Genomic DNA, 13,758 nt, shown 5'->3' with positions numbered 1-13,758 from the left:
CTTTAACCGTCGTCATCAAATTCTTGAGTGTTGTTTCTTTGATCGCTTGATTGATTCCTTTTTTATTGTATTGATTAGTTGTTTTTCTTTACACTACCGTGTTTGTCAATTTCTGATATTTAAGTGCACTTGCTTGCAGCCAAATAATACCACCACATGCATAAACTACAACTGCGACTAGTCTGGTAAATATCCATCGGTGTGTTCATTTTGAACCATCCATCTTAATAATTTGAATATGTCCCTCTCAAATTATTTTTGAAAATGGATACATACTCACACATCAAATGACCTCACAAAATTCAATTATTGTTTCAGAAAATGCCACACATTCAAACATACGTAATTAACCAATCATCAAAATTGACCATCTCTTTTTTGTAACCACATGATACAAATTAGTAGTATCCACTAGTGTTGTCTATGATTAATCCGTTCGGTTTGAGAATGTGACATTTTTGTAACCACATGATACAAATTAGTAGTATCCACTACTAGTGTTGTCTATGATTAATCCCTTCGGTTTGAGAATGTGACCGATCATTTTGAGTGGATCTCCTCTCTCAGGTATTCTTTTTTTTCTTCTTCCACGATATTCAAACTTGAAAAGTTTAATTATCTCACATTTAACATGCGCAATCAATCAATGTTTAATGAACTTCTTGTAAGAAGAATTATTTTAGAGAACCCAAGTTCGGTTATTGGTGGAAATAATTATTGACCAGACTTCCGAACTTTCAATTATCGAAACTCTTTTCCTGAAAATCATAAGGTTAATACCAAAAAACAAAAGAGAAAAAAGTCATGATTAATGAACTTCACCATAAGACATTCTCTGAGAATTGAAAGATTAAAAAAATAAAATTCGACTTTTTAACATTAATAGATTTTTGAAGTTCTTTCTTTTTGTCATAACATAGATTCAAAAACACATTAAAAATATTTCATCTAACAATATGCCTAACAATATTGACATTTACAATCGACCTTATGATTTGAACAAGTGTTAAAGAGAATTTTTTTTATGGGTGGAAGAAAATACTATAAATGTGAGATAAATTGTGATTCCCATTTTAAGTTTTTGAGAGTTAAAAAAATGAATGAATTGTTAAAAACTGAGATGGCATGGTAAGAATCACTTAATCAACCTAAAAGAGGTTAACCATTTTAGATGCTAAAGTAAATTAACATAAGAAAACATAGCCTAATATGTTCAATTAATTTTGTTTCCTCTCTAATATAACAATACTAGATCAAAATTTGGTAATTAATAAACAGAGTAGTAGAAAACTCTCAAATTATAGCTTGTTCATATAACCTCACCACCTCTACTATCTCTGTCCCTCTCCCCTCCCCTTTTGTTGCATTTGCCTCCACTTTCTGTTCCTGTCCTTTATCAACAAGCAAACAACACCGCATCTTTTATTTCTTTTTGTGGTTGGTTGAACATGCACCACACACAACACAAGCTCATACAGCTAGCTAGCATCAAACCATTCTCATCTCCTCCTCCATTGTGTTGAGCTAGTAGCTGAATAATACTCTCCGATCTTAAATATAACATTAAGTTAAGTCGACAAAAAAAAATTCATGTATCTGATATTATGTTAATATATCTGATCTAAATTTAACCAGATACATCAATTTTTATGGACGACAAAACTTTTCTTTTATATCTAAGAAAGACTAGAGTATAATTTATTCACATGTTAATCCTACCTTGTCACTTTCATTTTTAAGCTTGTGATTGTGTGAATGAATGAAAATGTAGAAGAAATAGAAAATTGTAAACATGAACGCCACGTGTACTTCATAAATTCTCACACAATGCTTATTCCACACATTTGAAGGTGATGATTTCCATGAACACGATTCACCATTTCGTGACACCTCTTTAACCCTTCGTTACTGTTTCCAACTACCATTCGAATTCCTCTATTTTCTTCTTCTTCTTCTTCTTCCACAATTTCTTCTTCTTCTTCCTCCTCAAGTTCCTCTTGTTGTTCATCTTCTTCTTCTTCATCTTCTTCTTCTTGATCTGGATCTGGTATCAGATGCAATGTCAACCGTCCATCATGTCGAGAAGCATGAAGAATATCCGGTCGATGAATTCTAACTTCCGTTAATTCCAACCTTCCATCTTTCCTCACCGGCCGAAGATAAAAACTAGGTTTACCATTCCGATTCAACGACGTTAACGGCGGTGGAAACGATCTCATCCAATTTCCTCTACTTTCAGCTTTCTTCATCATCATCTTCCTCCTCCAAATCTCATCATTCTCATTCTCATCACAATTCACATTCATTCCATTATCATCATTAATTCTCCTCTCATCACAACTCTCGAATCCAAGACTTTCAGTACAATCTCCGGAGACAAATCCGATCCGCGGCGGAATAGTAATTTCCGTAATATCCGGCTTCGAATTCGACATCGGAACCGGATCAATTCTGTTATCGGCGGTTACGATCGCCAAACCAGAAACAGAGTGAAGATTTTTCTTGAACAAGTTAATAAGAGAAGAAAAAATAAAAGAAAGAGAAAAAGAAAGAATAATAGAAATGGGATAATACAAAAAAAGAGTAGTTGTATCTGTCATTGTTGAAATTGAAAAACATGAGAGAGTTTTTTAATTTTTTTTGGTGTTGTGTTGTGAGTTTTTTTTTTTTTTGTGTGTTTGTGTGTTTGGGATGGAAAATAGAAAAGAAGAGAAGAATGGTGTTATATAGTTAGAGATGATGATGGGGTGGCAATGGAGATGATGATGAGCTGGATGAATGAATGAGTAAACGGTGGTGGGTCCTACGTTGGATTAATATGCCTAATGACTATGACTTTTTCCTTTAATTAGCATTTTTTGTTGCTAATCGGTTTTACTTCTATGGGTTAAAATTTAACAATAACATTAACCTCTCTCTAATTAGTAGCTGTAGCAGTATGAGTTTAATCTCCATCTCTTTTTTTTTTTTTTACAGTTTTTTGTCTTTATCTCTTAACTCTTGTTATGCGTTTTTTTTTTTTTTTTTTTGATAAGCAACTCTTGTTATGCGTGATTTTGATAAAATCAACTATTTTCATTTTCATCATATATTTATCGTGCGTAAAACAATTTTTTTTTTTGTTTTTTTGGTTGAACAAACAGATATCGGGAGATTTTTTTTGGTTTATTTGTTACTCTTATTAGGAGATTTTATCAAAACAATAATAATATTGTTATTAGGAGATACTAGTAATAAATGTATAAGTTTATCTCAATTGGTAAAGACATCGTATTGAATCAAGTTCGAATTTGGAAAATTCATTTATTCTCTTTCCTTTGAGGCTAAAAACTTTAGTCATTATGTTACTTGACAAAAAAAAATAAAAAAATGAGTAATTGTGGTTTCCGAAATAGTGAATGATATTGTGATTCTTACACATTTGATTATGTGAAACATTTGATGTAGAAGAAACAAGTTAGTGTTTGACGATTGCATCCATATTTTCAACTTCATCTCGGCTCACCAGGCTTTTGGTAATGATTCTTTGGCCACATTCATACTCCATGGATGGTGAGTTGGTAGCTTGGGGATGAGTACAAACCCACAAAAGACAAGTTATGGTGGACTAATTCGTAAGCACGATGGAAGTTTTCAACTTGGTCTCTTTGGCTATGTGGTGATCTCGGATATCCTAGACGTTGAGATTCAAACTCCATTGATTGGTATAAAGTTGTGCTGGGAGACAAATTATAGAAAGTTTATGTGTTACTCTGACTCTCTTCATGTGGTAGAATTGGTGATGAAAGACATTACAAGGTTTCATCACTATGCAAATCTCTTGAAACTCATCTGAAACTATTTTGCTAAAGATTGAACTATTTCTATTCATCATATTCTTCGAGAGAGGTCAGAGGAATTCGTTTGCCTATATTCGAAGTTAATAGTTTTGACCATCTTATTACATTTAATGAACTTATGTCATGTTTATCATCTCCTATTAGGTGATGCTTAGGCGTGTCCTTTTTCAAAAGTTTAGTTATTCACTTTTTTCTTTTTCTCACATAACCAAAAGAAATTAAATTATTACTTAATCATAAAAATGAAGATCATCACTAATTTATACTTCTAAATAATAATGCATGACGTCATTGAAATTTAAAAAGAAAATTAAATACCCATCCACAGTAGACTATTTGTAGAGGTAATTTATATTAGAATTTCTCTAGTGATAAATACTAGTATAGATAGTGTTTATTGTTTTTGTCCCATGAATATGTATGGATCAATATTTAAACCAGTACACTGACTTATTTCACATTAAAAAATTGAAATACTAGTCAATAGGTAGACTACTTGGAAAAGGAAATAAAAATGGAATTTTGGATATTCTCGTGCTAATATTCGTTTTTAATGAGAATGTTATCGTGCTAATCTGATTTGACTAATATATACTCCCTCCGGTCCTTTTTATAAGGAACAATTTGGAAAAAAAATTTGGTCTTTTTTATAAGAAACAATCATTAAATTTATTCTTACAATTCCATTTTTACCCTTATTAAATTGTATCCATTCCAAAGTTATGCATTAATTAGAGTGATATATTCCCTAAGGATAAATTAATACACCAAGGTTAGTTTTGGAATAGATTGTAAAATTTTAGAATTTTTATTAAGAAAGATAAGGTTTGTTGGTATATGTGTTTTTTCCAAATTGTTCCTTATAATAAGGACCGGAGGGAGTATATATATATCCATGACAACAATAAATGGAAAATAATAGGGATTTCCTTCCAGGTAAGTTCACGGGCATTTTTATTTTGGAAAATGCTAGATGTAGCGACAAAGTTTATAGCGAATCCTTCACGAATGACGTGTCATCGTTGTGTTTAATTAAATTTTCCAAAACAGCAACTGAACCACCGCAAACCATGTGCAACTCTGTATTCATCTCTCCCTCTGGATATTGTCCCGCGGCCGCCTAATTGCTTTGTCTCCACTGTGTATACCTCTTTGTTCCTCCATCTCTGTGTGTCTCTCCGTCGCCGTTCCTTTACTTCATCATCGTTGTTCCTTTGCCGTTGTCTTTCCTTGCTTTTGTTCATCGTCGTCGCCGTTACTTTGCCGTTAGCCACCGTTATTCTTTTTCCTTCCTTAATCGATTTTAGTTTCTATTGCTAATTGAATCGATTTGTGGTTGTTGTCTACTTTCTCAATTGTCAATTTCATCAGGTCGATTTTGTGGTTGTTAAGCAGTTTTGTTACTTGATTGAATTGTCTTCCATTTAAGTTTTGTTCACCGATGGAGTTTCTCTGTTATCACACCTTCATGAAGAAACAGAGGCAATGGTGTCGGTTAAAGATTTAGACTTGGAACAACGTGACTTTGGCACAACAACTTTATTAAATGTTGCAGTAAAAAAAATAATCCAACGGTGGAGAACACTTCGTGAATCGTTCGTGAAATTGTTGTTCGCTGTAAATAGCAGTCCTCTTTTATTTTATTTTTGAACAATTCAGCATTTTAGAAAATGATTATTGTGGTTGTGAGGTGAGCACCACTTAAGGGAATGAAATGAATGGCTAAATATATATTAAATTAAATACACCGGCATTTGATCTACTTTATTGTTATGGTCTCTGAACTGCATTATTTATCAATAATTAAATTCTGCTCTTCAATTTCTCGAATTTGATTATCCTCCACAGATAGCTCCGCCGCAGAAACAGCAAGCTCAGGATCCCAATGTGTTAATTCAAGTGCGTGCAGGACCTATTTCCGTCTCAACAACTTTGAAAAAATCATTAGCCAAATGGGCAATTTTTTCTAACAAAATCCTCTTTTCCAACTACGATGTTTTCTCTCCCCACCCCGTGAATCTTTTATTCCCCTGAGTTTCCAATTTTGCCCTTGAAAAAACTTCTGTTCGTAGAAACTGAAGTTTTTTTTTGCCTTGAAAACAAATTTCGGTTTCTAAAAACCGAAATTTACTCTGAATGTGCACTAGAAAAAATTCGGTTTCTGCGAACCGAATTTTTCTACAAAGACAAAATTGGAATATTGGGGTATAAAAGATTCACAGGGGGTGGGGAGAGAAAACATCTCCAACGACATCATCAATAATTTTCTAAGCTTTTTTTTTTTTTGACTAAAAAGATAACGATATTCATTCATTCCAATAATTGATATAGTACATCAGATGCAAATATAAATTCAACATCGCTAAAAACAAAAAGGATGAATCTGCGAACAAACTCACAGCATCCGTGTTAATAGCATACAACTGCAAAATGCCTACAAATAATAATATGATAAAACTAAAGTCACCGAAATATCCATGCTTCCGGATCTGCAACGTTGATGCCCAAATCATTGATTGAATCTGCAATTGATTGAAGATGATCTTTCAAATATGAACTAAACGAACACCGTAACAAGACGGAGAATTCAACAACGTCGTACCAAGACGACGATCAACACAAACGCCGCACTCAGACGACGATATCACACAAATAAAAAAGAAAAACAACTAAAAAACTTAATCCATGTGAAAAATCACTTATTTAGATTGAAAACAACAAGAAAAAAGGTGAAGAGGGGTGATTTTAGGCCAAATATGACCTAAAATCACCCCTAACTAGTAGAGGAAGAAGAAACTCAGAGAAAAAGAACATAGGGCCGGCTAGAGAAAGATGTTTTAATAATTTTCTAAGCTTAGTAACTACAACATCTTTCATTTCATTCCTCCTAACCTTCAATTCCTCAAAATAAAGTCGTTCCGCCTCAGAAGTCATTTTGAATTTAAGTGAAAAACACCCTTCTTCCAAAATATATGAGTAATTGACAAAGGGTACCGTTGACAAATCGTATCCTTAAAACACTAAATGGACAGTTAATTAGAAAGCTAAATCTGAGGAAATTGAGCGATTAAAAAAAAAAAAGAGGGAGTAATTTTTACTTGAGAAAAATCTAATAAAAGTTTCTATAAAAATTAATAATAATGAATATAGAATCAAAACAATGAGTAAAAAACAAAATCTAATAAAAGATTCTATAAAAATTAATTAATAATGAATATAAGAATGAAAACAATGAGTAAAAAAATCGCATTTAAATCTTTTACAAAATAATGAAGATAATATCCTGAAAATTGGCCTAACTTTTCGACAAAGTAACCGTAAGAGCCTATTAATTAATTTATTTATTTAAGCAAGTAAAGTAAAGTAGCCAGACAATTCACAAGCCTACTTGGATCAGGACTTTGCCTGGGTCTGTTTGGTTCAAAATAGGGGGAGGGGAGGTGAGGTATTTTTATAGAGGGGAGGGGAGGGAAGGGGAGGGGAGGGAAATTTTTTAATTACATATGTGTTTGGTTCAAAAGAGGGGAGAGGAGGGGAGGTGAGGTATTTTAATTAAATATATGTTTGGTTCACAAGGGGAGGGGAGGTATTTTAAAATCAATTTACTTTTTTACCCTTAAAATCTTATAACACTCATTTTTAAAACTAATATTTCTTTATTATTACATCAAAACAAATAACACATACTTTTCAAAGAAAAAAATATCACATACACGAAACTCACTACCACACCAAAAAATTTACTACATAGACATTAAAACCAAAACTTTGATTCAATAAAACACGGAAGAAAATATTCAAACATATATAAACATATATATAATAAGATCAATATATATAATAAGATCAATATACAAACAAGTGAAAACGTAATCTGCACTGTAGGATCATATATCTGCACTGTAGGATCAATATCAATATACATATATGTTCATAACGTTGTTCAAAAACAAACAAGTGAAAACGTTTATAATAAGAATTTGCAACACACGTATAAACATATATATAATAAGATCAATATACAAACAAGTGAAAACGTGATGAGCAGAGCAAGCAGTATAAAAACAACACGTTTAAAAATATGTTCAATAGTTAGAAAAAACATACACCGGGTACTAGCAAGCAGAGGCAATGAGGATGAGCAAGCAGCCGTAATGATGATCAAATTGTGACAGACAAGGAGTATAGGTAACACATACAATAAAGACCTAATAATAAAAATGGTAATAAGGATAATATTGGAATTTTAAAATATATTGAGGATAATTTTGTTAGTTTAATAAACTTTGAAAAAGCTTCCCTCCCCTCACCTCCAAATCCCCCCGATTTGGGGGGAAGCAAAAATTGAGTTTAGGAGGGATTTTGCTTACCTCCCCTCCCCTCCTAAAAATTGAACCAAACACAAAAAAATTAAAATATTACCTCCCCTCCCCTCACCTCCCCTCCAAAACCCCCGAACCAAACAGACCCTTAAGGAATACGGTGCACCCTGCAGCCTTGTGGATTCTGTCCGTCGTCGTTTGAAATCACTACTCGGTATGTAAGTAAGCATAATAACGTTTAACTAACTAACTAATTCTCTATATGTTCTTTGTATTCTATCTTGCTCTTTGATTTTTCTGATTTTAGAATTCTTGTTATTGAGGATCCCCAAGGAGGTTTGGTGATGAGGATGAAATTTTATCCTCCGCCCCCACGGAGAATCCGTCCCCGAAAATTTTGTTAAAATAACCTTTTGTATGTGTATATTTAAATGTTTTATATGTTATATTTTCATACAATGTTTGGATGTTTATTATTCTCACAATTCACAATACTCACAATAATAATGTCTTAATTTTCTATTTGTTTTATGATTAAACTTTTTCGCAACTAGTTTGATTGAAATTAATAGAAACTTGTTTTTTTAATGTTGATGGATCCCTGCGTGATCTCTGAGATTATTTTAAATGGTGGGCAATTTTTGGTAAAGTATTCCCCGCCCCGTTGACATCCCTAGTTGTTGTGTTGCTTATATATACTGCAATATTTGGATTCCTAGTTGTTTCTGTTCTTGTTTAATAACATTATATTTTGTATTTGAATGAATATATATATATATATATATATATATATATATATATATACCTTAGTAGATGTGTTCTCTACTACTATGATAGAAGATTAGAGAGGAATTAGTTAAATAATTATAAGTAGTAGTTAGTTAAATAATTTAGATATTAATGAGACATAATATTTATATTATTAGTTGGTCATCTATGCTATTGGGTTTTGTTTGGTTGGGCTTTATCCTCTATGAATTTATTTTATCTTTATTTTACTTGTTTTCTTTATTGCTTTTCTAGGTTTAGCATAATGTAGCTTGATAGAGCTTCAACTCTCTATCAATTGGTGCATAAGACACTATATATATATATATATATATATATATATATATATATATATATATAAGACTCTTAATGGGCCTAGAGGATAAAGCCCAACCAAACAAAACCCAATAGCATAGATGACCAACTAATAATATAAATATTATGTCTCATTAATATCTAAATTATTTAACTAACTACTACTTATAATTATTTAACTAATTCCTCTCTAATCTTCTATCATACTACTATTATTATTCTCATTGTTTTGTTTTGTTTTGCTTTGCTTGCACATATCAGCATCACTGCTATTATTCTAATTGTTTTGTTTTGCACATATCAGCATCGGCATGAAAAGAAAAAGCGACTCAATTTCATCTGTCATGACTAGCCGCAGATTCAAACCAGAAAAAGTTGATTATTTCGCAGATTTACCATCCTCAATCATCACCCACATTCTGCTTCAACTCCCCATCAAAGCTATTTTTGCTTGTAAATGTGTTTGCAGAACATGGAATGCACTCATTTTAGACCCATGTTTTGTAAAATTATACTCAGAACATGCATCACTTTGTTTAATGCTTCGGTTTCATAATCCAAGACTAGTGTCAAATACCTTGCACCTTATTGAGCACATACCTCCAAAGTTTGAGTATGTCACTGTCAATTTTGATCCTAAATTCAAGCTCCCTTTCCGGAATCCGGAAACTACAATTCGGGTTCCTCATCCAATAGATGATAAATTTGATGTGGTGAATTCCTGCAATGGCTTGCTTTGCTTGTGTGAGCCAAATGTCTCTTTTTCCCCTCTTTCCGAGCTATGTAGTGTAAACAATTTAGTTGTTTGCAATCCAATTACAGGTGAGTTTATAAGACTTCCGGAAGCTAATGGACTTTTGAATTTTAATGGGATACCAATATCCGCCGGTCTTGGCTTCCAACCCAAAACTAATGAGTATAAGGTGATAAGAATATGGAAGTGGATACATTATTATAAACCTAATATTGTGGTTGTTGAGATGCACACAATAGGAACAACAACATGGAGGAATGTTGAATTTGATCCTATGTTTTCATTTTCAAGGCTTGAATCTCCCGCTTCGGTGAATGGAGCACTTCATTGGATTAATTTTGATAACAAAAAGCTGTCAATATTGTCTATAGACTTAGAAAGTGAAAGAATTCAATCCTTCCCTTGTCCTCCTCCTTCTTCTTCTTCTAGTGATATCACCTTGGTAGAATTAAAGGGATTTCTTTACTTATGTGAAAAAATATTACCCAATACTTGGTCAGTATGGCTTATGAAAGAATATGGCATTGGTGAATCATGGACCAAGGTTTTCTGCACAGATAATTTCGTCCTAAATCCTCTGAATTTTCGTGTATGTAAGCCAATAAAACACTTTGAGAATGGCTGTGGTGCCTTATTGCTTCAGCCCACCAATAGGTGTTATCTCTCTGTTTATTATGAACCAGATAAACATAGAGTTGCATATTTAGCTACGAAAACGGCTGAATCATTCTGGTATGAACCAATCGGGTTTGAATCAATCCTTCATATTCCAAGTCTCATATCATTGAAGAACCTTGCTAAAGGAAACAAGGTTGAGGTGCAGAATGTCCATAATCTATATTTGTAAGGGTTATGCACCCCTTGTGCCTCTTTCTTAGTAATAACATTTGCTTATAAAATAATTGTTTATCGCAATGTAAAACATTATCTTGCCAATTTTCGTAAATTAATACTATATATAATGTATTTTTTTGTTTTTTTTTATTTGCATGGATGTTCTTTTAATTTATTGTTATCTTACATTTATATTTCTTCAAAGCAATAAATATCAAATTTCATGTCACTGTTTGCACTTAAAAATAAATATATAATTTAGTTGGTTGAGATCAGATATATAGGCATTTTTTTTTTGGTGAGTAATATATAGGCATTTTAACATCATTGAAGAGTGGACACAAAAATTAACAATTTGGACATTAAAATGTTGCAAGCTTCCATATTGTTGAAGACAATAAAAATCTTAAGTTAAGGCAAATGTTAACATGTGCACCTAAGACACATGTTAACAATACAAATATAGAAATATTTTCTCGAAACATGTATATTATATCTTTTAAGCATTAAGGCTGGTAGGCGTGATGAAGATGCTGATAGGAGGAATGGAGCTACAAGGCATTCTCAAAGACTTTCTCCAAGGTATGAAGAAAAAGAACTGAGACGGTCTGAAGAGACTCTGATTTTGCAGGATGATCCCAAACGTAGAAAAGATGAAGAGACTCTGACCTATTTGTAAAAATAACATAATAGGGACTGAGAATGAGATTACCTGGGGCTGTGGGATGGGTCTTGAAATAGGTCAGAGATTCAATTGAGAACAGAACCTAATTTACAAACATAAACATAAAATTAATCATTCCACAAAAAAATCAGATGATGAAATCAAAGATTTCAAAATAGGGTTTCAGAAATCAACAATCATAAATCACAAATTGCTAAAAGAAAAACGAAATCAAAATTGAAACAAAATCATAAAGCAGATTGAAGAAATAGATGAAAGGGGAAAATAACTGAAACCCAATACATCAGTTATATACCACTCAAATCAAATTAAAATATTATCAAAAAAATGAAATCAAACCTAACTCAAAAGGGGGAAATTCAAAATTCAAAATTCAAAATTTTGATTCAATACCAGAAAATCGTTTATCTCCTCTGTGTTGCTATTCACCGTTTTGGATAAAATTGGGAGATAAGGAATTGGGATAGTGACAGGTTGAGAAATTGAAGCTTTCTTTTGGTTAATGGGTGCAGAGGAGAAAAATTGGCTTCTTCTACATGGTCCAGAGGTTTGCATGAATTGGGGGCTAGGATTTCTGGAACATGGCGTGGAGGGAGAGAAAAGTTACCAAAATTGTGTTTCGCGCTTGGTTTGTTTCCTTCTAGGTTTGTTCTGTTTTGTGAGGGAATATATTTTTCTTTTTTTGGCACAACGGTAATAGTAACTGGTGGTCTGGTGGGCTGGATTTTTTTGTTTATTTGAAGCCCAAGTTTGGAGCTTAAGCCAAAAGAAGGGGGAAAATTCAAATGTTTGAATTTTCTTCCACCTCAACCAACCAACATGGCAACCTAAGCTAAAAATGACATGAATATAGTATTATAAAATGATGATTTGGCAAGAGTGTGGTTAGAAGTGGACAAATAAGCAAACTTTCCCCAACATGTGTTTGGGTTTTTATATTATTAAGATTAAGATTAAGATTAAGATTAAGATTAATATGTGTCGCATTTTAGTATTACGTGGCATTTATTAATTTAAAAAATCATTGTCACATCAGATTATATTAAAATATATATAAAAAAATTAAATTTTTAAAATCCAAAAAAATAAATAAATTAGAAAACAAAAAAGTACAACACAATTGTTTAAAAATCTGGAAAAAATGTTTAAAATCAGAAAATAGTTTTAAAATATGGAAAAATTAGAAAATAGTTTTTTGTTTTTTTTACAAAATCATAAAATAGTTTTAAAATCTGGAAAAATAAAAATAAAAAATTAAAGTAGCAGAAAATTGTTTAAAAATCTGGAAAAAAAACAGAAAAAATAAATAAATTACCAGAAAATAGTTTTAAAATCTGGAAAATAAATAAATTAAAGTAGCAGAAAATTGTTTAAAAATCTGGAAAAATAAAAAAAATATATATATAAAAAATCAAATAAAATACGAGAAAATTGTAAAAAAAAATTGGAAAAATAAAAGAAAATCATAAAAAACAGTAAAAAATAGTTAAACCAGTAAAATATGTATAAAACCAGAAAACCAATAATAAAACCAGTTAAACTAGAAAACCAGTAAAAAAACCAATAAAAAAATCAGTTAAACCAGAAAATCAGGAAAAAAAAACCAGTATGGTGCTAATAAACCAATAAAACAGAAGAACCAGTAAAAAAAGCAGTATAAGTAGCAAAAACCAATAAAATACCTCCAGAAAAAAAAACTAGTAAAAATCAATATGCACCTATAAAATTCTTTCGTACACTTGACTATCATTCTTGTTTATGATTTTGTTTGAAGTGTAAATTTTTCTTCCTCTACATAGCATAGTGTTTAACAACTTCCTTCACAAGAGCTTTGGTAGTGAATTGAAAGCCCAACTCAAACTTAACGACTTCATCACCCTCTGGCAATTTAAATTTTGGGAACTTTGGCCTAGTTAATTACCTCATCAATTTCACTTCCCTCGGGTGTATGTCAGCATCATCTTCTTCAAGTTCAAACTCGACAGTCATAATAGGATCCAGATTCATAATAACATTCTCAATTGGGCCAACATTAGAACAAACTTCGTTAACTGTTTCTTGTGGCAAAACGGTAGCCCAATTCCAATTCTCCTCAAAATCACTATCTATCATCTTCAGTATAATTAATCATCACTATCATCGTCGCTGTTGGCAACATACTCCTCATCTTCACTATCATTTTCATCATCTAGCTTAGCATTACCTTGAATGTCAACTTCATCTTCTAATTCAATAACAACC

The 13,758-nt window shown here is 31.9% G+C and overlaps 2 protein-coding genes across 3 annotated transcripts; one reads left to right on the top strand and one right to left on the bottom strand.

Annotated features, from left to right (window-relative positions):
- Nucleotides 1–1,106: 1,106 nt before the first annotated feature.
- On the bottom strand, nt 1,107–2,782 carry LOC123890871 (protein FANTASTIC FOUR 1-like). Its single transcript, XM_045940591.1, has one exon. The coding sequence runs from the start codon at nt 2,598–2,600 to the stop codon at nt 1,821–1,823; it is 780 nt and encodes a 259-aa protein (XP_045796547.1). The 5' UTR covers nt 2,601–2,782; the 3' UTR covers nt 1,107–1,820.
- Nucleotides 2,783–8,313: 5,531 nt separating this feature from the next.
- LOC123890870 (F-box protein At3g07870-like) lies at nt 8,314–10,925 on the top strand. Of its 2 annotated transcripts, none has more exons than XM_045940589.1 (2): nt 8,314–8,375; nt 9,549–10,925. In XM_045940589.1, exon 2 carries the CDS (start codon nt 9,556–9,558, stop codon nt 10,843–10,845), a length of 1,290 nt encoding a protein of 429 aa, XP_045796545.1. In that variant the 5' UTR covers nt 8,314–8,375; nt 9,549–9,555; the 3' UTR covers nt 10,846–10,925. The 2 variants fall into 2 exon arrangements, with proteins under 2 accessions (XP_045796545.1, XP_045796546.1); XM_045940590.1 differs by having other exon boundaries at nt 8,316–8,379.
- Nucleotides 10,926–13,758: the final 2,833 nt, after the last annotated feature.

Source organism: Trifolium pratense, linkage group LG6 (genome assembly GCF_020283565.1).
Source record: "Trifolium pratense cultivar HEN17-A07 linkage group LG6, ARS_RC_1.1, whole genome shotgun sequence".
Lineage (NCBI taxonomy): Eukaryota > Viridiplantae > Streptophyta > Magnoliopsida > Fabales > Fabaceae > Trifolium > Trifolium pratense.
This window is presented reverse-complemented; position numbering and strand designations above follow the sequence as displayed.

Excerpts from the sequence above, each read along its gene's own strand:
- LOC123890871 (XM_045940591.1), bottom strand. The coding sequence starts at position 2,600 with ATGACAGATACAACTACTCTTTTTTTGTATTATCCCATTTCTATTATT.
- LOC123890870 (XM_045940589.1), top strand. The coding sequence starts at position 9,556 with ATGAAAAGAAAAAGCGACTCAATTTCATCTGTCATGACTAGCCGCAGA.